The sequence below is a fragment of the Silurus aristotelis genome (assembly GCF_946808225.1).
Source record: "Silurus aristotelis genome assembly, chromosome: 8".
Lineage (NCBI taxonomy): Eukaryota > Metazoa > Chordata > Actinopteri > Siluriformes > Siluridae > Silurus > Silurus aristotelis.
Genome location: NC_139581.1, coordinates 26,940,191 through 26,965,607, shown reverse-complemented (window position 1 = coordinate 26,965,607; position 25,417 = coordinate 26,940,191). Strand labels below are relative to the sequence as shown.

Genomic DNA, 25,417 nt, shown 5'->3' with positions numbered 1-25,417 from the left:
TGATTATCTCTTCATCATGGCACCTGTTAGCGGGTGGGATTTATTTATTAGGCAGCAAGTGAATGTTTTTCCTCAAAATGTATGTGTTAAAAGCATGAAAAATGGGCAAGTGTAAAGATTTGAGTGAGTTTGACAAGGGCCAAATTGTGATGGCTATACAACTGGGTCAAAACTGCAGCTCTTGCTGGATGTAAGGAAGTAACAGAGATCAACCAGTGACAAGGTCATGAGCTACCTATCTATCTATCTATCTATCTATCTATCTATCTATCTATCTATCTATCTATCTATCTGTCTGTCTGTCTGTCTGTCTGTCTGTCTGTCTGTCTGTCTGTCTGTCTGTCTGTCTGTCTGTCTGTCTGTCTGTCTGTCTGTCTGTCTGTCTGTCTGTGCATTCATTAAATTGTAATAAATTTAGGCTGCTCACATGGTATTTAATTTGCTATCTATTATTTTGTTTTGTTTTTTGTTTGTTTGTAGCTTTTGGGTACATTTACATCACAGTAAGCATAAACTGCTCCTCAGAATGAGATATATCATTCATAAATAGTTTTTTGCAGTCAGCACTTATTTTTTACTTGAAGGCAATTGGTTGTATTTTAAAGTCAAGAATCACAGGAACCTCAGTTAATGGAAAACGTGTTAGAAGGAAACATTCTGAAATACAGGTTGTTGTAGCGCAAACAGTGTTCTAACACTTTTTTTCTTCTTGACATTTGTAAATCCTTTAATAAAATGTAGTTTCCCACACACATTTTATGCATTCTTTTCTGAACCGATGGGGCAATTCGCAACAGACGTGCAGAATAATGTGTGTTTAGATGTAAATCCAATCACTGCAGGCACAAAAATTGTGTGATAAATTTTCCTGACAAGCAAGCGGGTTTTGCATACTGTGGTGTAACCGCAGAATTACACGCTTAAATACATTAGAGTAAAAACTATGTATGACATTTCATTCAAAGGGATGCGTCCATGCTATTGCATGACAGCTTAATGCATCTGAATGTGTTATATTGAGACCTGAAGCCTGCTGAGGCAATACCGCATTACATCTATTTAAATCGCATTACTCTCTTATGTTACCCTCGTTACATTGCCGCTATCTGCTCAAAAGGTGCTGGTTCTTTAGTAGTATCTGAAATAATTTCATGTGGCAGAGGTTTTTCTTTTTTTTCTGTGATGCTTTTAAGCTACGGTATGGAACAACCTTGCTGTAAAGACTCGGACAGAGTCTTAGATCAGTCTCAGAGTTGGATCAGCATTTACTTTTGAAACACTCTTAGTCTACTTAAGGCTAAATGCAATCCTGGGGAAATAAAAAGTGCTGTAAAGTGTCTCTTAGAGAAAAGACTAGTAGCTAAACCAAGGAGTGAATTTAAAGAACGAATAATGGCAGCTGCATTGGTCTAAATCAGACACCCAAATCTTACATCTGCAGCACAACCGAAGTGTGTAATTAATTAAACTCTTTTCGGCTTCTCCCGTTAGGGGTCGCCACAGCGGATCCTCCGCACGTTTGAATTGGCACATGTTTTACGCTGGATGCCCTTCCTAACGCAACCCTCCCCAATTTATCCGGGCTTGGGACCGGCACTAAGAGTGGCTGGGGATGGTTCCCTGACCGGGAATCGAACCCGGGTCGCAGCGGTGGGAGCGCTGCATCTTAACCACTAGACCACCAGGGGACCTTAATTAAATGGTTCAAATAGGTCCTGATATTCCTCTATATATGTGGACTGCATTGAACAAATTGTAATTTCTGCAGGACCATGTTGCAACACAAGACTACATAAAGTGCACACACTAAACAGCATAAGCCGAGCACAAGACAATACGTTTACTGAGCAACTCGCACAGAAAACAAAAATAAATACGGTGCACTTTGACTATAGAGGACAAAACAACATTGTTGTGTGGGAAAGCTCTTGCAGCAGTGAACTACTGAGAAGCGTAGCAGCAATAAATGTAGCAGCATTAGACGTACCGTAGCAGTATTACTGGCAGCAGTGTAGCAGCAAATATTGTCTCCGAAATGAAAAAGGATCTAATGCAGCATTGTAAAGTGTGGGTGTGCGGTGGTATTGAGTCATACTGGGTTAGGTGTTTGACTAGCTGAGGTGAGTGTTGGGAGGCAGCAGCGTCTTGAGTAATCTGGCTGCCTCAGGGGGAAAAACTGCTGTGAAATCTGGTGGTGGTAGTGGCATGGATGCTTTTGTACATACCTTCTGTCAGATGGCAGGAGAGTAACTAGTCTATAAGAGGGGTGAGAAGGGTTATCTGCATTGCAGGTGCTGTTTATGGTGCTCACAGAGACCCAGATGATATTTATAGCTCTCCTCACAATTATCTCTAGTAGCTTGTGTTCAGAAACTGTGCAGTTCCCATACCACATAGTCTGACAGCTGGTCAGGGTGTTCTTTATGATCCCTTTATGGTTTATGGAAAAAGGATGATAGGACAGAGTTTTGTTATCTTCAGCCTTTGTGGAAAGTGGAGATATTGTTAGAACACCCAGAAACTTTTAACTCTCAACAGTGAGCGGTCCATTCAGGTCCTCCTAAAATCAATAATAATAAAAATCTTTTCTGGGTCTTATAACCTTTGAGAGATAGATTTTTGTCTGTGCACCATTCCGTAAAGCAAGCTGCACCGCCACTTCCCTGTACGCTGACTCATCACTGTTGCCGATGAGGCCCACAATAGTAGAGTCATCAGCAAACTGGATGAGGTGTTTTGCAATACAGTCATGACTCAGCGGTGCGTAAAGCAGTGGACTGATCACACAGCCCTGGGGAGCACCGGGGATCATTGTGGTGGAACTGCAGCTGGTGTTGCTGATGCTAAGGGACTGGGATCCAGTTTAGGATTTAGTTACAGAGCGAGGTGGTCAAACCTGGCACATACTTTATAATAGGTAAACATAATAGGTGAATAAATGAAAATATAATATATAGGAATAATACAGATTAATGGATGATGTTTGAGTGTTTGGGGAAGTGGTAGCTAAGCGGTTAAGACCCTGGGTTACTGATCAGAAAGACTGGGGTTCAAGGCCCAGTGTTGCCAAGCTGCCACTCTTGGGTCCTTGAGCAAGGCCCTTAACACTTTGTCCTCTAGGGGTGCTGTGTCATGGCTGACCCCCTGCTTTCTAACATCACTGGGATTTGCAAAGACAGATATTTACTGCTGTAATACATAATATATGTGACAAGTCAAAAAAGCACCTTTACCTTTAATGTGTTATCTAGAGAATAACTTGTAACCAAATTAGTGGAGAGCCACTAATAAATACTAGGACTACTAGACAAAAGTAGTAAAATTAGGCTAAATGATTTAGAACAACAGAACATTGCTGTAGTTGTTATTTTACAATAAATATGCTTGTTTTTAATAAAAAATAATTAAAACTTTTAAACACCACAACACGCTCATCTCTAAGTCACAGAAACATATTGACCAAGATCTATGTTTGTATGATTGACTATGTTTGGTCTGCTTTTTTTTTTTTTCCATTGTATGCTTTCTTTGCAGTGTTTTATCTCTAACTGTATTGACTATTCTGGTTTGCAAATTGGATTGTTTCCTGAATGCACATCTTGCTGTTGTGTCCCCTTGACACCACTTCATTGTGACAATAAGGCGCAAACAACAAATTAAAATCCTTTACCAGAGAGCTGTCTGTAATGAAATGACTAAGCATATCATCATGAACAGTATAGAGGGTCATTATAATGGCTGATATTTCAATTGGCCTGGACGCCATATAAAGACTGTAAACAGAATCTATTTTTAAACTGTTTAATTTTGATACTGTTCTAACAAACACAGAAAGTGCTAATGTACTGTATGCCCACATTTTAGAGACATACACAGCATAGAACAATTGACAAATGATTGGGAGATTATGAGTTTTAATCTTGATGATGCCACAGCCATTCAGTGCATTTTAGTTTAGTTTAGTTTTTTTCGTCAGAGGTGACCGTCGTATCTCCAAAATGTCCTAAGTGTAGTGGTCGGGGTCTGAATGTATTCAAATAAAAAGTAGCCAAAAATAGTTACCTGTTTTAGTGTCACGCTGATAACTGGACCTCATATTAATATAAAAGAATTTCTATATTTCAAATTTTGCTGAACATCCACCATATAGAACACAAGCAGAGCAAAGATGATGATGATCAGGTAATCAGGAATGTGTCTGTTTTCAGTTATGTTCACATCGCTGACTCCCTCTGTCTCATCTATGTTAACCCCAGACTTCTTGTTGTTCACTTCGTAAACTTGGTTACGTCTGTGGTGTTGGATAGCCAGGAAATGACACACCAGTGGTAGAATGAAAAAGCCGCGCAATGACAAGAAATAGGTTGATGGGCTGACTGAATATTGATCATGTCAACACATAGATTCTGGCTCATAGAAGTCTGGTTTGAAAATGTACGAATTAAAAAGTACCAATATTTTTGTAAAAAAAAAAAAATTTTATTAGTGAAAGTAAAAAGTTGTTCAAAAAATAAATAGTGGAGTAAATACTGATACCAAAAAAAAAGAAAAAAAAGAAGAAAAACAAACAAACAAACAACAAAAAAAATATATAGTATTTTTACTTCGTTACTTCCCATCTCTGGTCTTGGGAGTGCAAAAGGGGAAACTAAGTGACTTTTAGGGATGTATTCTCTTGCCGGTCCATCACAGTGACAATGAAGAACCATAGGTCAGGGGTCTTCAATGTTTTTCAGGGTCAAGGACCCCTTAGGTGATAGAGACAGAGACCCCTGATGTAAAATGTCTCAAACATAGCCACATATATGAGAAATTATATATCTACTGATATTTAGAGAAATGAATCACATTAATCTAGTTATAATATGTTAATACAATTAGAACTATGTTGTTGTTGTACATGCATCATTTAATTCAACATGTTTGCAGTTTCATACGTTTTCCTTTTACTATCAGCTGCACTATTACACATTTACATGAATTTCATCTTGAACTTCAACTTAATGTACCTAAAGAACTTTATGTAATAATTATAATATTTTTATAATGAAATATTTTATCTTTGATGTTTTTACACATGTATATTTTTTTGAAAAACAAAGATTTGTGATTCAACATTAGTTAACAGACCCCCTGCAGTAGCAACGCAGACCCAAAGGGGATGCTGTAAGGTGTCTATGAGTGTGGAATGTATGTAGAAGAGCTTAGATAGTCGGTAGCTGCTGTATGATGCTCGGGGGGTTTTAGCAGATGACCAGACATTTTTAAAAGAAAAAAACGATGTAGATTTGTGGATAAAGTTTGGCACTCCTTCAAGTAGGGGGGAACAAGAGAAACTCACTCCAAGAGGAATCCACAATTTACTTTGCTATAACTTGAAATAGATGAAAGCAATTCATTAAAGACTTCATTGTTTTCCATATTTATTAAAATCATATAATTTAATCAATTTCTTTTTATTATTGATACAATTGATAATTTTAAATAATAAAATACAGGTATTACCTGAGTTACGATGGTTCGACTTATATACAATATAAATGTATTAGCGTATGCTTCGCCCTCCACTTGCGAAATCCCCTCCCTCACACACCCACTGCCACATACATATATGCTGTATAGTTAATTAGTTACGGTAATGTTTGTTAATGTAAATTGCTCTGTTTTGCTAAATGATGTACTGTAATTTGTTCAATTATTAACTAATTACAGTATACTACCCCATACCGATCACCAGCCTTATAAGACTCCTGGGTAGGCTAAAGCCATGTCTCAACTTATTATATCTCGACTTAATATTTTTTTAAGTTACGATGGGGTCACCTCTCCATTGTAATTTAGGGACTACCTGTAAATTTAAATGCCATGAACAACAATGATGGGACCCCTGAACCTAATATTTTATTGCACAACCTTTAGAGGCAATCACTGCAAGCAAGCAATTTCTGTAGTTCCCAGTGGGACTTGGGAACCTGTTAGCAAGCACTCTATATAAGCAAACTGCTCCACCTGGGTCAGGTTTGAAGACTGTTTTCTCCAGTCTGCATGTTTTAACTCTGTCCAAAGATGTTGGATAGAATTCAGATCAGGGCTCCATAGAAGGCCACTTCAGAATAGTCCACTATTTTGTTTTTCGTCATAATGCTCTGAGTGCTTTTAGCTGTATGTTTTGGGTCATTCTCCTGTTGAAGGACCTATGAGCTGAGAACTAAACCTTCTAAAGCTGTGTATATGTGTGTTGCACTCCAAAATGGCTTGGGAGTTTTTCTATTTCATTGTGCAACACACAGATTTAAGGCTCTATGTGCCAGATGCAGAAAAAAATAAAGCAGCCCAAAACATAATTGAGCCTCCTCTGCGTTTCACAGTAGGTATCGTGTTCTTTTCTTTTCATTTTTGCATCTGTGAACATACAGCAGGCCTTGCCAAAAAAGCTCCAGTTTTCTCTCATCTTGTGTGAAGAACATTCTCCTTAAGCATTTTGGCTGGTCAATATCCGTTTTAGCACATTTGTAAGAAAACAGTTAGCTTAAAATTTTACTGTAGTCCAATTATTTTACTTGTTTCAACATACAATCTATGAACCATAAAGTTCGTCCATTTTTGGTTGATTGAATCATTCATTAGAAAAACACAATAACCGAAAGACAGTCTCTGTGTGATGCATTCACACAGCAGAATATAACCAAACAAAGGCTGCACATTAGAATGAACTAAATGAAACATTGCTAGCTTTTTACAGCCCTGAATCTCTGCTTAAATCTTTTGTCCTCCACTACTGAATAGGATCTTCCAAATCACTGTGGTGATTTCTTTAACCTGGAGTGAATCAGTAAATAAAGTCTACCTACATTTGAGACTGTGTGTGCGCGCATATTGTATTAGCCATATGCTTGCTACAGTATATACTGTAATCTGTCTGCGTTTTTTCATACTATAGCGTCTCATACTCTATCACTTTCAAGTTAGTTCCTGCGATCGCTTACATTAGATCAGCTAAAGTGCCATTCTGGCAGAAAACTCTCTTTTTCACGCTTCTTGAAGTTAATAAGAAATACAATAGCTTTTCTTGTTCTCAGTCCTGAAGCCTTTCTCAAAGCAGAAAAACATAGTAATACTAGAGACACCTTTAATACATTTTACAATAAAATCTCTTACTGTTACTAATGTTACTCTTACTGTTCTCTAAATGTTACTATATCAGCGCATATACACAGCTCCAGTTACGACCCTATGGAATGATTCATCGATTTTGACGATTTAACCGGCACTGATAGTTGATATCATTATTTCATTTAGCACATTTTAATGATACATTTTTCTTTTTGCATTAAAGTTCAGTACTTTTTTACATGAATTGTAAGCCTGGCTATTGACATCGGTTCTACTATGGACTAATTGTCACTATAGGAATGCCAACGTTCAGTATATTTTGCACATTATATATGTCTGTACTGTATTAAAGTAACTGTAGAATATACAGTATATCATTTTTAGCGAATGCTTTTAGCTGTTTTCTTGTGCAGTAGTAAGGGATTCACCACGGAAATGTCCAAGTAATGCTAAGGGTGAAAAAAATGGGCTTATGTTCTCAGTGTAGTAGTCTATAAGAGCATCTGACAGCCCTACTCCTTCCATGTGTTTGTTGTAATCCAGCACAGCTGCTGGAATGGAAATGTCCTTCCTACTCCAGCCGCCCTGGTTGCTCATTACCCTTCATGCGACAGTGAAATCTCTGCTCTCTTTGGGAGGCCATTAGCAGTTGTTTTTGAAAAGCCGCTTCTGTTTGGTCCGACAGTGCCACAGGCTCCAATTTGTAGTTGGCTCGATTCTTTGAACAGAGAGGGACTGGTGTAAAAAAAAATTCTCCACATTTATGCCTAATTGGTAACTAGTTCCAAGCAGGGAGATATCCAACAGGCTTATTACGTCTCTGTACAGGTGCCTCTTTTTCCTCGACAGAAAGAAAAATTCAATTTTAAATTAGAGATTTATTTAGCCAGGACAGTTTAAATCCCCATTTTGTAGATTTCTTGTTCACTAGCTGTTTAATGACACACTTTAGACAATTTATTTTCCAAATATTAAAAATAATTTGGGGTAAAGAAAAATCATGAGCGAGACTATTTATCATTAGAATCATAAATACCGTGTATTCCGTTTGTAGGAAACGTATTCAATTAATATTCAATTAAATATATTTAAGTACAAGTTACTGGTCTAAATATCTACTCAAGTAAAAGTAAAAAGTAGCTTATTTAAAATTTACAGAGTTACTTGTTTTTTTGTTGTTGTTGTTGTTGTTGGGGTTTTTTACAGTGGGGTCGGGTCCTCTTTATAACATCATTTATGATAATGAGAGAAATCTTAAACAGACAGTGAGCGCACGCATTAAACAAATATCGATTAAATGGCATTTTCAGCTGGGTCTGCATCACTGGCGTCTGCCTTGTCCGTCCGTCCTTATTTTCCTTTCTTGTGAGTTTAGCGCATTTTCCCGCCCATAAATCAATCAGTGCAGTATTTTCTGGGGCACGTATTTTTTCCTCCTTGCATTATTTTTATTTATTTATTTTGTACTCAGTTAAAGATATGATTTAAAATGTAGTTAAGTACAACAATTTAAACAAACTCAGTACTCACAAACATACTTGAGTGGAACAACAGTGGAACAAAACTACTGAATTACAGTAACATGAGTAAATGTAATTAGTTACTTTTTACCTATGATTCCTAATTTAAGAAAGAAAGAAAGAAAGAAAGAAAGAAAGAAAGAAAGAAAGAAAGAAAGAAAGAAAGAAAGAAAGAAAGAAAGAAAGAAAGAAAGAAAGAAAGAAAGAAAGAAAGAAAGAAAGAAAGAAAGAAAGGTATAATGTCTTCCAAAAGAAGACTATACAATAAAAGCTGCTCCCAGTGAACCATTCACCATAATACACACTGTTATGACTGTTTAACTGTGTAATAATAATACCAATTACATACTTTTTTCTTATTTGTGTTTATACATTGTGTTGTGTATATACTTGTTTACTATAGTATGTGTCTATTCTTTTATATATTTGCATTTATTTTGTATTTTTTTCTTGCTGGTGTACCAAAGAAATTTCCCCACTGTGGGACGAATAAAGGTATATCTTATCTTATCTTATCTTATCTTATCTTATCTTATCTTATCTTATCTTATCTTATCTTATCTTATCTTATCTCAAAAATTGGATTGAATTGTTAAAGCATAATGAGCTCAGTAGCAGTGCCTTAAACATCATTTTAACCAGAATTGGAGCTCAAGCTCCAATTCAGCTCAGAGTCAGCTCAAGTGGCCATTGCGGATTGCAGAGGACTGGGGCTGGTGTTGTTTAAAAGTTACTAGAGAGCTACTGCTGTTTAAACAGTGCAATTGCATTATTGCATCATTAAATAGAATGCTGATTTCCATAGAGATAAATAGCACATTTCCACAGTTATGAAAGGCACGCCTGTGGCTTCCCATCATCATTAGCTAGCTTGCTAGTGTTAAAAAGCCTTTACCTTCATGCAGATGAAGGGACCATGAAATGACTAGTGACTGTGAATTTAAGAAAAAGTAGTCAAAACCAAGTCTTTCTTCCAGTAATCAGACAGATTGTTGCTTTTGACAATGACTGATGCAGTTGCACTGTATAACTTTTGCAGCCAGTTGTGAGGAAAAAACATGTATACAGTTTGTGAGGTATTTTTTTTTGTGCGAATGTAGAATTTCTGAATAATTGTCTTGAGAACACAGAAAGCATCTGATGCAGCAAAAGCATCTGAAGCTGCTGAAGTAGAGAGTTTTATCAGTGTCAAGATAATTTGCAATTCTAGAGAATGTTTCAAAGAATTTTAAAGCCTCTGTGACTCTTTATCCAAATCTGATATGCTGTGCCAGTTATCATTATACTCCTCTTGTCAAACGTTCGCACTTTTCTGCCTTGCTTGATGCTCATGCATTAGTTGAGTGGAAGTGTCCACTGAGACAGGACATGTGCTCCTGACGCTTCCTGACTCTTCCTGTGACTCTATAAATGCAGAGCTGCTCCTAAGTTGTGCATTACATCACAGATATGGTACATATACAGTTTTACTTTTTTTATCAGGAGTTTCATTAAAGTGGAATAGATATATTGGGCTAAACTTACATTATTCATCAAGACCTTTTCAAAGGATGTACATAGATTTTTTTTTAATGAATATGTACATTGTGCAAATGAAACCTTGGTTATTAATATCTGGATTATAACAATGCACTAAGAATTTCGTGAAAAGGAAATTGGCAAACACAAGAGTGCCAAGTGGAAGAGGTTAAGTCGTCTAATTAATTTGAATCGGTGGAAAGTGTGGTGAAAGTCTTTTCCTTCATGCATGAAAGACATTTAAAATTAAAAGTGCAGAAGAAGGACATCACTCGCATTATTCTGCTTAGAACTCATTTGGGCATGCTCTTTTACTGTTTTTATTAAAAATGATAAAATCATTTTGTCTCAACTAATTATGCATTAATAAAGGCAGCTATCTAAAGAGTAAATAATGTAACATGCATTCTAGAAAAACTCTTTATCCCCGAGCCGTGTCATGCTAGCCATATGGCATGGTGCAATTACAACATCACCCGGACACAAATTTTCTGAGGCTCAGGGTGAACAGGCAGTTTGAAGGAAATGCTTTCCCAGTGTAATCCAAGCTATCAACTGCACCCACATTTAATTAAAAGTACACTTAAATCTATTTAAAATCTTTCTTAATCATTAATTTTAAATTTCAGTCACACTGAAAGACGAGTTACAATGGACAATGGCTTGTGTTGTTTCATGGAGTGAGAAGGTCCTGTGGAAATTTGATGTGGTGAAAGAAATGTCCTTAATTCTAATGTCTCCATTTCCAGAGCCTGGGGTTAAGAATCACAAGCTGCAGTAAATGTATTCAGAGTAGATAAAAATAACTTAGAAAAAGCCTGCTTAGAAATTGTAGATAGATAGATAGATAGATAGATAGATAGATAGATAGATAGATAGATAGATAGATAGATAGATAGATAGATAGATAGATAGATAGATAGATAGATAGATAGATAGATAGATAGATAGATAGATAGATAGATAGATAGATAGATAGATAGATAGATGGCTATGCATCAAGGTGCGATGAGAGTGAGGTCCATTAGGACAATTTCCTTCAGAATGAAGCGAGTAACAGTAGTACCATATGTTCTTGAATCGATCTGAGTAAACTATAAAAGGTCTTTACTACGTCAGTGCTTCCCCCTTGCTCATTCTTGTCAACCCATGTGCCCCAGTCGACACCTGTTTCTACTATGGCCCTTTTTGCAGGGACATATCTCAAGAGAAAAAAGCACCTGATCGACATACAGCTGGAATGGTGTGTGGTGCAACATTTTCAGCATCACTACTGGGGTTTCAATTGCCAACATTCTCGCCAGATATAGAAAATGTCAGAAAGACTTACGTGCCTCATGATTCAAGCTTCATGCTGATGACCTGCCCTGTTTGCCGAGCTTTCACATGTGATATCAGGAGCTCTGTCTGGCTCATGACTTGCAGCCAGTCATCCGAGTAGAGGATTACTCACAGACCCAGGCATTGCACAGGCTCGAGGCGTCACTCCTACACTGACCATTCTCTGTACTGAAAAAAGGCCAATCTTGTGTAGATGCTATTACAAAAAAATTTTAAATCCCAACCCAGCATGAATGAAGGGACAGTTTGGATTAATCATGGTTTGTTTCTTAAACATTTAATGCCTGCTGCAGCTCTGCATTAAAGGCAAGTTTAGCACCAGCGGTAGCTCCCTCAGAGTGAATACTCCAGGCTTTGGCAATGGCATGTGAGCCATCCAAACATGGCTTTTAATCTGTATTAACATCCGCCGAGACCTATCACACTTATTGCTTGCATAGTTAAAAAAAACTGTCTATAGCATCTCTGTGCATCTCTTTAAAGGCCACATGTACACATGCCACAGTATAAAAGATACAACTTACACTTGCCAGCATGTTATATCCTTAACAAACCAGCATGTTAGCACTCTTACAGCATGTGCACAGCATGGGCTTATGCACACACTGCCATTAGCTTGTACCACTAATGAGTCCACTGATCTAACTGGATAAGCTGCTATGGTTATAGCTCACTCTAAATAGACATTGGAGGCGTTCCTAATGTTATTGTAATAACCAAGCTACCATACTGTGTATAAGTTGGTCCTTAAAACAAGCATTAGACAAACACAGTGTACACCAAATGGCCTCTACAGAGATTATTTATAAAAAACAACTATTTCATGAGATATTTTATGTCACAATATTCAACGTTTTTTGGAGTTTTTTTTACATTTATATTGTGAAAATGTTTTTTGAGCTGCACAAGATAAACTTAATTCAAGGTTAGAGTCACACCTAAGAAAAACCTGCCTCAGCATGGAGTCATGTGTATTTCTCACGCAACTGCCGAAACTATTGTTTAAATATATTCAGTCCAGAAACAAACAAATCCGAACATGCCGTAAATTCTGACGGAAACCTCCCTGTCGGGTTGTAAAGCAAGAAAACCACTTTTATCTTTCTTTCTCTGTGAGGCGAAGAGCTAGTGCATTTGCTTAAAAAAAAAAAAATAAAATAAATAAAAAACAGTTTCAGTCAGCAGCATGTAGGCACTGATTGTGCCAGAAAACCACATGCTGGCACTAATTCCACAAACATGTCCATGCATCTGCACTGACATCACCCATTTGTCTCAGATGGTAGAACTAGATGAAAAAACAAAGCATCACACAAACACACACACACACACACACACACACACACACGCATGCACAGACGTAGCGAAATCTCTCTGTCCCACTCCGACAGCCCTGCCTGGCTGATTCAGTCCAGCTCAAGAAATCTCTGAGGCGTTCAGGGAGTCCATAACTGTAGATAAGAGACTTTACTCAATAGAGGAGAACGCAGGAATCAAAATCATGTCAAGGGCTAAAAAGGCGACAACACTTCTAAGTAACAGCAGAATGGAAAAGTAAAAAGGTCTATGCTTAAGACGCTCCACCCTAAGAGTCATACTGTACCGAACATTATGCAAACACTAGAAAGATTTATTATATTTCAGCCATGTTACAGCACTCCTGGAGCAAAGAGTGGCAGCTTGGCGATACTGGGGCTTGAACCCCCGACCTTCCAATCAGTAACCCATCAGTTACTGTGCTGCACTGAGCTACCACCTTATTAATTAATAGATGTAATTCTATATATATATATATATATATATATATATATATATATATATATATATATATATATATATATATATATATATATATATATAAATAATAAGACAACATTGTATTGTATCATATTAAAAATATCTAAATTTTACATTCCTGTAATATACTGTATATTTTTTTTTACAATATTGAATGATTTAAGGTTCAGAAATAGGATTCTATATGACCTGAAGGCAACAATGTTCTCATATTTGTGTGTATGTTTGTTTTGCAGTTTCCTAAAATTCTAAGGAATGGAGTGGCTCATCATCTCTCTGATAATACTGGTTGTTTCTACCTCCGGACATCTCTGTCCCAAGCGCTGCATGTGCCAAAACCTGTCTCCATCGCTTGCAATTCTTTGTGCCAAGACGGGCCTGCTCTTTGTACCTACAGTAATCGATCGTCGGACAGTAGAGCTTCGACTCACTGAGAATTTCATCACAGCGGTAAGGAGGAGGGACTTTACCAACATGACAAGTCTCCTGCACCTGACGCTGTCGCGGAACACCATCAGCCAGATCATGCCTCATACCTTTGCCGATCTCAAGCGGTTGCGAGCGTTGCATCTGGACAGCAACCGGCTTAGTGTGGTCACGGATGACCTCTTTCAGGGTCTAACCAACCTCCGGCACCTCATTCTAGCCAACAATCAGCTCCATAACATTTCTCCGCATGCTTTTGATGACTTCCTGGGGACTCTCGAAGACTTGGATCTGTCGTACAATAATCTGGTGGACATTCCTTGGGAAACCATTGGAAGGCTTACTAATGTAAACACACTCAATATGGACCATAACCTTATAGAGCATGTCCCTTTAGGAGTGTTTTCCAACCTACACAAGCTTGCGCGTCTTGATATGACCTCAAATAAACTTAAAAAAATTCCGCCTGATCCATTGTTTCTTAGGATCCCGGTTTACGCTAAGTCCAAGGGGTCTCCACTGACCTCGCTTGTTCTAAGCTTTGGAGGAAACCCGCTTCATTGTAACTGCGAGCTGCTTTGGCTAAGACGGCTAACAAGAGAAGATGACTTGGAAACATGTGCCACACCGCCCGATCTTACAGCGAAATACTTTTGGACAATTCCTGAAGAAGAGTTCATCTGTGAGCCGCCTGTTATTACAAGAAGGTCCTTCAAGACCTTTGCTATGGAAGGTCAGCCAGCCAGCTTAAAATGTAAAGCCAATGGTGACCCGGAGCCAGATGTCCACTGGATATCTCCCGAAGGCCGTTTAATCTCGAACACATCTCGCACTCTCACCTTCAGCAACGGCAGCCTTGACATAAACATCACCTCCTTGAAAGATATGGGAGTGTTTAGCTGTATTGCCTCCAATGCCGCTGGGGAGTCCACGGGGACCGTAGAACTTGTGGTCACCCCACTTCCTCACATGGCCAACAGCACTAATCGCATCCAAGAGCCTGATCCAGGACCATCGGATATCTTGACATCTGCCAAGTCCAGCTCTTCCTATAGTAATGACACAAGGATGCAAGAGAAGACAACAATACTGGCCGAGCTAACCGCAAACTCGGCTCTCATTAGATGGCCTTCGCAGCAGCATTTCCCGAGTATTAGGATGTTCCAGATACAATACAACAGCTCAGTAGATGACACCCTGGTCTACAGGTACAGTAAGGGGTAGTTATTACTCAGGCATAACAATTTATCGAGTAATTATCAGTTCCGTTTATTGGGATCGCTTCTTAAACTGTATTGTGTCACAGCTTCACAGAAATATTTACAACTCCAATTCCAGAATGCTATGATTTGCAAATCTCAGAAATCCATATTTGATTCACAATTGAAAAAATGTTTTTTAAATGTACCATTTTAAGGAAAACATTTGTTTAAAAAATTGCCTCAGTTTTCTGGATCATGTTCACGCATGCCTTGTTCTTTTGTAAAATATAGCTTTAACCTGCATTCGTGAAGGACATGGCAAACTGTGTTCACAGAAAAAGATTTCTGGAGGTGTTAATGAGCCCATGCAGTGATTTCCATCCCAGAATCATAACCGTTTTTATGTCTGTGCTGCCTGAGGGCCTGAAGATCACGGGGTCCCAGTATTGATTTTTGCCCTTGTTCTTTGTGCACAAAGATTTCTTTAGAATCTTTAAAACTTTGGATGATATTATGTACTGTATATGGTGAGATATTCAACTGTTCATCAATTTTATATTGAGGAACATTTATTCTGAATTTGTTCTGCAATTTTTTAGTCTAGTTTTTTTACAGATTTAGCGAAGCTCTGCCCATCTTTACCTCTAAGAGACTCTGCCTCTCTAAGATACACTATTTATACACATCCATCTTATTGACCTGTTGCCAATTTACCTACCGTAATTTCCGGACTATTAAATGCACCCAAATATAAGCCGCACCCACTGAATTTTACAAAGATTTTTATTTTGAACATAAATACACTGCACCTGTCTATAAGCCGCAGGTGTCTACATTGAAACTAATGAACTTTACACAGGCTTTAACGAACGACAGTGTCTGTTACACGGCTTGTATCTAAACAGTAGCCTACCAAGAAAGTCATTGTTCACTGTCTTCCTCCTTCCTTTCACAACAATTTCTCTCGGATGTTTATCTTTTGGCATCATCGTGCGTTTAAAAATCACCATCGGTGAAGCTTTTCTCCCGATGCCGTGCAGCTCAGAACACAGGTGAAATGTGTTTTCATGCCCGGTTGTTTTCAGCGTGACGAATGATTCGCATTTCCTGTAGACAGTCCGAGTGAGCGGCAGGTCAAACGTCAGAGGAACCTCATCCATATTTATGATGTGGTGCGGCCCGATTCAGTGGGAGCGCATCTGATTTAATATAAAGAGTTTCATTGGTTCACCTGAACCCGTTCGGCAATTTCATTGGTCCAATGTTATGGGGTTCAGTTTTTTGGCTTGAAGCTTGTGCAACTGGGAAAAACCCAGGAAAAATCCATAAATTAGCTGCTTCGTTGTTTAAGCCACAGGGCTCGAAGCGTGGGGAAAAAGTAGTGGCTTATTGTCCGAAAAATACGGTATTTATTTGCAGAATGTTTCTCCAACTGATTCATTTTAATAACACTAACTTTTGTTGCCTCGTCTCAAGTTTTTGAGACTTGTATCAGGCATCAATTTTAAAATTTAATTTTTTTGTGTATATTTTATATAAAATATGGGTTTATGAGATTTGCAGGAGCAGCACAATGAAGAAAACCATGCAGCTATAGGTTACAGCATGCAGATGTTCACGTCAAACTTTCAAATTGGAAACCTCTCTCACTGACATTGGCCTTGTCATGTTAGATTGTGGCATGGTCAGGTTTTTCTATTTCAGATAGCACCTGGGATCCCCAGACACACAGATGTCTTTACGGTTTACACAGAACAGTGCAACAAAAAACAATTCAATGAGTGGCAGTTTAGGAGGCTGAATGGAAAAAAACAAGCTGTTATAAGCACCTCTTATGTTGAATCTTGAGCTAGGTGGTCTACAAAGTCAGAAAATGGCATCGGGTTCAAGCTAAGGACAGGATTGTGAGGCTACAGTCACCACAGGCTCTTCAAACCTGGACAAGTAAAGAAAAAGAAAAAGAGAAGTCAGCATATCTTAAGAGGCTTAAGGTGAACCTGAAATTTAGTTCAGTTCAGCTGTTGACCTTTGCCTGTATTATTTCATGCACTGTCCTGCTGCTACATTATTTGCTAACCGGACAAGTGTATTAACCTGAAATATATCTAGAGATGTATTTATTGGCCTGAGAAATGTTGTATATTTCACATATATTATTTTATCGGATTGTATTATAGTTTATGCATTATGCATAAATTCCTCACAACCGTTTAGTCTGTGACTAATGCTCAAGAGCAGTGGTCAAGAGCCTCTAGACCATTTAATGGGAACCATCTCATTAACGCTCCTTATTTTGCATGTGAAAATGCGTGGTCATAATAAAATAGATTTGAGGTTTAAATAGTTATTTTGGGAGTTACCCTGAGAAACAGCTTCAATGAAGCAATCTAGAAGCAGCTTGTTGTAGCAAATAATTTTCCAATAAACTGTGTAATACTGAAAATGTGATATTAAGGGTCCACACATAAGCGCCACACTTCTGTGTTGCTCATGGGTCCAATTTCTAACCAATTTACACCTTTGTTTGAAAAATGACAGCAATTTAATAAATCAAGGATGACATTATGTTTGCACTTGGCTTTAAGTATTCTTAAGCTGCGTCGATAAGCAGTTTTTGAGAGAAAAGTTTATAATAAAAAAGTCATTGGTTTTGTAAGAAGACGTAATAATCTGCTCTCTGTTCTCTGGTTAGAAAACTAGTTATTAGGTGCAATATTTATTTTATCAGGTTTCACGAATTTCTTTTAAAAGGCATCAATTATTTTGTATAAACGCCTTTCTTTGTCAATTTATGTCCATATTTGCTGCTCATTCAAAAACTTTGGCGGTAAATAAACACAATTTCTTTTACTGTAGGATGATCCCATCTACAAATCAGGATTTTCTGGTGAGAGATCTGGCATCTGGGCGTGAGTACGACCTGTGTGTGCTGGCTGTATACGAGGATGGCATAACCTCGCTGACCGCCACGAGGCAGGTGGGCTGCGTCTCATTCGTCACACATGCCGAGTACACCCAGTGCCACGTGCTGCGCAGCCACTTCTTGGGTGGCACCATAATCATCATCATCGGCGGCATTATTGTGGCATCCGTGCTGGTCTTCATCATCATCCTCATGATTCGCTACAAAGTGTACAACCAGCAGGGACCCAAAGCCGGCAAAGGACTTGCCAAGAGCAAGGTCCGTTCACAAAGCAATGCAGGCGGTCAGGCTTCTGGGCAGGTTTCATGCTCAGGCTCCAAAGTCATGGAGGGGCAGGAGGACCAAGGATCAGGGTTTGGGGGAGGTGCAAGAGTCACGACTTCCTCTCTAAAAGACTGCATTACCATGGCTTTAGTGATGGATTGCGAAAAGGGAATGCAGAACTCTGAGGCAAGCAGCGAGGGCAATGTTTTACCCTTGCAAAAACGCCTCTCCAGGACTTGCCTAGAGCAAAAAGGTCAACCTTCACTCTCCACCATTGACGGGACCGCGACTGTCGAAGGAAGTAAGTCAAAGATAATGAAATTGCGTAGTTAACTTTTACTTTTAAACCCTGAACAAATGGTGATAGTCCAAGGATTCTCTAAGCAATCACTCGTGTTCAGAGGTAAGTGGCTCCAAACAGGTAATTGCTGTTTCTGGATGAATTGGCTATAAATGGGACTAAATTGATGAGGTTGCTGTAGTCCATTTAATCACAATCTCTTGGTGCAGAAGAGCGAGCTTGCAACACAGTTTCTATCAAAATCAGACTGTGCCATTCTGTCAGAACATATAATGGTACAATTAGAGTAATAATACTAATAATGCAGAATTTTCTTTATTAAATATATAAAGCATATAATTTTATTATAATGTTTTAGAGGTATCATGCTTTAGGGTTGTCTGTCCATCTCCTGCTTGTCTGTACCTTCATTTGTTCAGGTGAGGTTTCTCATTAGCACGATAGAAGGCTGACTGTTGTTAGGTTTTTTTATGGAATCATTACTGATCTAAATCACCTGATTAGATTTCGCTAAAACGTCTGAAATAGTTTTTCTGTAACGGCTTCCTTCCTGTTTGAATTATAATATATAAGAATATTTCTGGCTGTGCAAAAATGCACAAGATAACATTATATGCATTAATAATGCAATAGTGTAGTGGTCAATGTTATTATTGCGTATAGGCTGTATAACCTGTCTAATTACATTAATCTAATATTCATAATGCGTTATAAATACATTAACATGTAACATACATACTTACGGTTTACACAATAGCGTATAATGTGTAGCATTGGTCTGTATGAAATTCCCACAGTTACTTAAACATATTTTATATATAACACATTAAAATAACTGTTTAGATGAACATCTCGATTTTATATCATCTGCATAAATATTGAATTATATATTATTCAGGAATGATTTAACAAATAAGCAATTCATTAGTGTAAATAATGATCGTATATTTTATTATTTATTTAATAATTAAGTTCTGTACAAAAAAAAACATTGAAACATACCGAATTTACTCTCTAATGCAAAACTAATGTAATCATTATTCCCTGTTGCTCATACCAATCATTAATTGAAAATGATCCAATTACCAAAAATGTGATAAAAAAGGACTATTCTACTTCTTTGTTTCACAGTAAAATCACGTCACCCTTCATCATCATCATCATCATCATCATCACATTGAAAAAAGAATAATAATTCAAAATAAAAAAGGAATTCAGCCAGCATCAGTCAAGTATAAAAACTACAGTACAATGAGAAAAAAATGAATAAATAAAACCGGGTCTTTGAAAGCAGTGTGATAAGAAGCTTTAACATGAATCGCTTGTTCTGTTTTGAAAGAGACTTCTGCGTTCTGCAGAATGCATTCTTTACTGTTCTAAGTAAAACTAGTAGTTTGTTTTTTCTTTTCTATTTCTCTCTTGTATCCACCATTAGTAATATTCTGTCAGAGAGAGAGAGAGAGAGCGAGAGAGAGAGAGAGAGAGAGAGAGAGAGAGAGAGAGAGAGAGAGAGAGAGAGAGCACACACCCTTCATGAAAGTGACTGTAGAAAGGACATTACTTACAATCACACTCTCCAGTACTTATGATATTTCTTCCTCTCCGGTGTTTGTAATGTTTTAATGATTTATAATCACACTCTTGGCATCTTGGCGTTGAGGATAGTTTCCTTCTGTCTGGTTCCCTCAAGGTTTCTTCCTCATGCCATCAAAGGGAGTTTTTCCATGCCACTGTTACCACAGGCTTGCTCATCAGCCATAAATACACATACTTTTAAAAATAAGTGCACTTTTTCTTCCATTCTTCCATTCTGTGCAGCTGCTTCTGGACAATGAACAATGTCTATTGTTAAAAGCACTATGGAAATAAAATTGTATTGAATTGAAACATGAACTTTATGCATAATTACATTGAATCGTTTTTCTAAATTTAGTCTGATGACGCTGTCCATTTTTTTGTGTGTTATAAACAAGAAACCTGTATGTTGCACATGGAATTTAGCCATTGGCCTTATGACTGGGCCTGGAAACAGTTTGTGGTGTTGTCCTAAGTGTGCTGATGCCCCCACTGGCTCTACTGTGGCATTACATTCTATTCAATCCAATTCCGTTTTATTTGTATATAGCGCTTTTAACGATGTACGCTGTCCCAAATTAGTATTAGTATTTATTAGTATTAATTAGTATTAATTAGTATTAATATAGGACTGAGCCAGTGGACACTAGAGAAAACTCCCTGAGATGGTATAAGGAAAAATATATTACAAAAAAATATAGTTCACACCAAATGTCCATTTATTATAGTTTTATCACAGGTAGGTTGTTGACATTTGAATGATGAACACTTAGGAGATCAAAAGCTAAGTGGAAAAGGTTCCAGATTACTGAACGGAGGATTGGCGCTCAAGCCCTGGTATCACCAACTGCCACTCTTGGTGCCCATGGGCAAGGCCCTTAACCCCCAGTGCCCCAAGGGTGCTGTATCATAGCTGACCCTGTGCTCTGACCCCAGTTTCCTAATACTAGGATATGCAAAGGAAGAATTTCACTGTGCTGAACTCAACTGATGGACCCTTGAACAAAAAAAAAAACAGTTTATGGCAATTTCAGCTATTATTCATAGTCCAATCCATCCTCCCTTTTCCTGAGTTTAAACCTCCACAGCAACTCATGGATCTTCATGGCTGTTCATGTGGAACCTTCCTCAGCTGCAGTGGATGGCCTTCAGGGTACTATGTAAAAGAATCCTGTGGAACCACCCAGTGTGATGCAGTATCCTACTCGTACCATGGTTATTTGCCAGCGCTGACAAGTTAAAGCAGCCATTGTCTGAAGGGATAACAATGATGGCAATTTTTTCACTATATTGTTTTACATACAGTCTTAGATCTAGTTAAGATTTAGAATTCTGCCCATTTTAAATCACAAAGAGAATGGGATTACATTTATTCGAATGAATTCTAAGCAATACAAAGGAATAATTGGAAATAATTTGGAAATTTAAAATATTTTTCAATAATTTTGGATTACCAGGAAGGTTAAGGTTTTTTTATGTTCGATTTTTTCCTCATTCCTATTGCATTACAGTTTTACACAGTGGTTTTCTTCATACAGTGTAAAAATGTGTGATGTGGAGGTGCAGTGGGGTGTGAACCGTGTTGACCTTTTCGTTGACTAAAAACGCCGTCAGGACAGAATGGAGAAAACAATATGCATTTTCAAACGAAAATTTATTAAGGTGGACATAGAAGATAAAATAAATTACAACCAGTCTAAAACTGTTGGGAGGGAAAACAGTTAGAAAATCAAGGCATTGAAGTAACCTCTAATTTAGTCTGGTGTGATGTGGATTATTTTATATTCTAGAGTAGTCAATGTGCAGCTTGTATAGCAGTAAAGATTTACTGTCCTCCAAAAATACCTCAACATACAGCCATTGTTGTCTAAATACCTGGCAACAATAGGGAAGTACACCCTATGTGAACATGTCAGAACTGTATTCAAAGTGTCAATATCTTGTGTGAGCACCATCGTTATGTAGCACTGCCTTAATCCTTCTGGGCATGGAATTCACCAGAGCTGCACAGGTTGTTGCTGGGATCCTCTTCCACTCCTCCATGATGACATCAAGGAGTTGCTGGATATTAGACACGTGGCACTTCTACCTTTCACTTGAGGATCCCCGCAGGTGCTCAATGGGGTTCAGGTCTGGACCACTTCATTACCTTCACCTTCAGCTTCCTCCGCAAGGCAGTTGTCATCTTGGCGGCGTATTTGGGGCCCAGTTTCTAAAGCAAGGGCTTGTACATGTTCTGTACATGTTGGAATCTATGTTTCCCTCAATGAACCAGAGCTTCCCAGTACCAGCAGCACTCTTGCAGAACATGATGCTACCAACACCATGCTTGACTGCAGGCATGACACCACACAAGGACTCAACATTTTTGATGGACCCTTGCGAGGCCTGTTCCGAGTGAAACCTGTCTTGGAAAACCTCTGTATGACCCTGCCCACTGTACTGTAACTCAGTTTCAGGGTGTTACCGATCTTCGAATAGCTGAGGCCATCTTTGTGGAAAGCAACAATTCTAATTCTCAAATACTCAGAGAGTTTCTTTGAAATGAGGTGCCATGTTGAACATCCAGAGACCGGTATGAGAGAATTGTACTTAAAGCAAAATACAAGACACATAAATTTGAAGGGTCCTGTATGTCCCTCTTATGGGACATGCATTTCTTCTGCTTATTTTCCAGTTCCCATCTTTTGCATTGACCTTCCAGTCCAGCCTGTTGTCAAGGTTTCTGTAGGTGTCAACCAGCTCAATGTCCTGAACGATTACTGTAATGGGGCTGGTTGTGATATTCTTTCTCTTGTCCACTACAATTACTGATTTGGCCAATCACCCTAGAGTCATCTGAAGATTTTTAAAAGATATGCCTTTGGTGTACAGAGTGAAGAGGAAGAGGGGGAAAATGCCATTTCTTGTGTTTGTCCAGTGCTGCCCAGCAGCTGTCAGACATTATCGTTCCCAGTCACCCAACTTGGGGTTTGCCAGACAGGTAGTCAGTGACCCAGTGACCCAATCTTCTCTCTCAGCAGGAGAGTTTGTAAGGTGTTAAATCAAATAAAGTTTCTCACTGTGGTGTTGAAGATCTGATAGGAATAAGCTTTTATACTGTATGTAAGAATATTACATGGCAGCTCATCTAATCCAGGCTGGTGTGATACATTAGTCTACTAAAAGTAATTTACAAATAACACTATCTTAAAGATTCTATTCATTTAGAATTCATGTGTTATTCTGCTTTAGCTTACCTTATAGTATCTATAATACACAGTCATTGCTCGGCTCTCTGATATCTTTCTCAAAGTTAATAAGACAAAAAATACTCTCTTCTGAATACAGATGTACTAAGAGGCCATGCATTATAATATATTTTTTCTTACTTGTTTTCTCGTTATTAACAGTTATTCAGAGCTATTTCAGTTTAAGTGAGTCCCTGATCAAAGTAAAAGCGAATGCGATCATCCATGATGCTGTCTCTGGAACAATATGCTGCCGAATATACAATGGCCAAGAAGTACAAAACAAAATAACAAATCCAAAAACAGATTAACAAATCTGAAAACACATTAACAAATGGGAAAACAAAACAACAAATTAAAAAACAAGAAAACAAATCAGAAACACAATAACAATTCAAACAAACCGGAAAATTTTAGGTGTAGGTTGTGAATAAAATACTGCTCACTGGACAAGACAACTTTTTTATGTTGAGGAAATTATGTCAAGATTAAGTCGTGATCACGAGAAAAACAAAAAAGAAAACACATTGTAATGCATGGCCTCTTACGACTTCTGTACCTGAACAGTCTCTTGTGTCTGAAACTTACTGACAGTTACAAAAATCGGGGACATCCGAGACTCATTTAAGAAATGACATACTGTAAATATCTCCTAACACAAAAGCTTCACCAAGCAAACTGGGTATCACATCGCCTTGCTGGATCTCATCACGTCAGCATGTATTCGTTTTGTAAAACCTCGCAGTCCAGACTACTGGGGTTTTTTTCTTTACAAAGTTAAAATCATTGTACTTTAAATTACAGAAAATAAATAATGATATAGTACTAGTACTGTAAGTGCACTTAACAGGCTGAGGTGTGGTGAAGCAAGATATATCAAGAAGGTCATAGTTCCAAATGAAGACTAGTCACTAATTGGAATCGACGTTTTTTTGAACGACAACATAATGTAATCTACAGTATATCCTCTTCTGCCTTGAAAAAATATCTTTATATGTTCAATACTGCTAGTATTACAGTCTACATTCTTCTGCTCCAATGCTGGATTTGTTCTGCACTTCCTGTTCTGCTTTTGAGTAATTAGGTTTCGCTTTTATGGGTTTATTCTTTCTGAGTAGATAATAGCTGAAAAATCCAATCCCAAAGATTTGCCTCAGATGGACACTTGGCACTACAGACCTTTTACATTATTCTGAACAGATGAACTGTTCGGAATAATGAGGGGTATCTGTAGACTAGAAAAGAAGTTGGGGGGGGTTTTTGTTTGTTTTTTTGTCTTCTGCTCATACAGCACATCTCTTTGCCTTCCTTTTTCCAGACACAGCAGGCCAGCAGGTCAGTGATGAGAAAAAGGTTTTGCCAGACTGGGGCAATTTAAAAATTTGATGACCTTCGCTGTTGTCCAACAAGAAGTGGCCACCAGCCCTAAAAGTAATGACTTCTTTCTTTCTTTCTTTCTTTCTTTCTTTCTTTCTTTCTTTCTTTCTTTCTTTCTTTCTTTCTTTCTTGCTTGCTTGCTTTCTTGCTTGCTTGCTTTCTTTCTTTCTTTCTTTCTTTCTTTCTTTCTTTCTTTCTTTCTTTCTTTCTTTCTTTCTTTCTTTCTTTCTTTCTTTCTTTCTTTTCTGACATATTCGTTTTTTCCTTCCTTCCTTCTTTCTTTCTTTCTTTCTTTCTTTCTTTCTTTCTTTCTTTCTTTCTTTCTTTCTTTCTTTCTTTCTTTTTGGTTGTTTTCAGTCATCAGGGGGGATTTTATTTTAATTGTTTTGTTTTATCGCTTATTTTATATCTCTTCTGTTTTAAGTTCTCATAAATGACTTATTTTTTATGATATTGTATATTTTACTACTTGTATTACTTTTTTTAACTACTCTTTTAACTTTTTTTTTTTTTTTTTTATAAAATGTTTATAAAAGTGTATTACTATTTTGCACATTGCCTCTTGTACTTTGTTCAGCACCTGGGTTCTACCTGGTAGATGTTAGCTGCTATGTAAATAAAGATTAATTGATTGATGTTATGTGGTGGAGATGATTTTTTCTTAGACTCTAGTATATCTTTCTAAATAGTGTAATGTGTATGTAATATTTATATTTACACTAAAAAAAACTATAGTACATCCTCTTTTCTAATGTTTTATGCATCAGGACATAAAAATCATCTGGTCCTTATTAGGTTTTTAAATTTGGTTAATTCAACCTTAGATGAAC

At 37.7% G+C, this 25,417-nt stretch overlaps 1 protein-coding gene across 1 annotated transcript in view; it reads left to right on the top strand.

Annotated features, from left to right (window-relative positions):
• Window positions 1-25,417, top strand: part of LOC310730092 (leucine-rich repeat and fibronectin type III domain-containing protein 1-like protein) — a 106,279-nt gene that overhangs the window by 61,588 nt on the left and 19,274 nt on the right. Inside the window, exons 3-5 of the mRNA XM_083548868.1 lie at window positions 13,526-14,923; window positions 17,774-18,405; window positions 24,529-24,641. Of these exons, the coding sequence (XP_083404994.1) occupies window positions 13,545-14,923; window positions 17,774-18,405; window positions 24,529-24,596 (2,079 nt within the window). The 5' untranslated portion in view covers window positions 13,526-13,544 and the 3' untranslated portion in view covers window positions 24,597-24,641. The remainder of the gene's footprint in view (window positions 1-13,525; window positions 14,924-17,773; window positions 18,406-24,528; window positions 24,642-25,417) is intronic.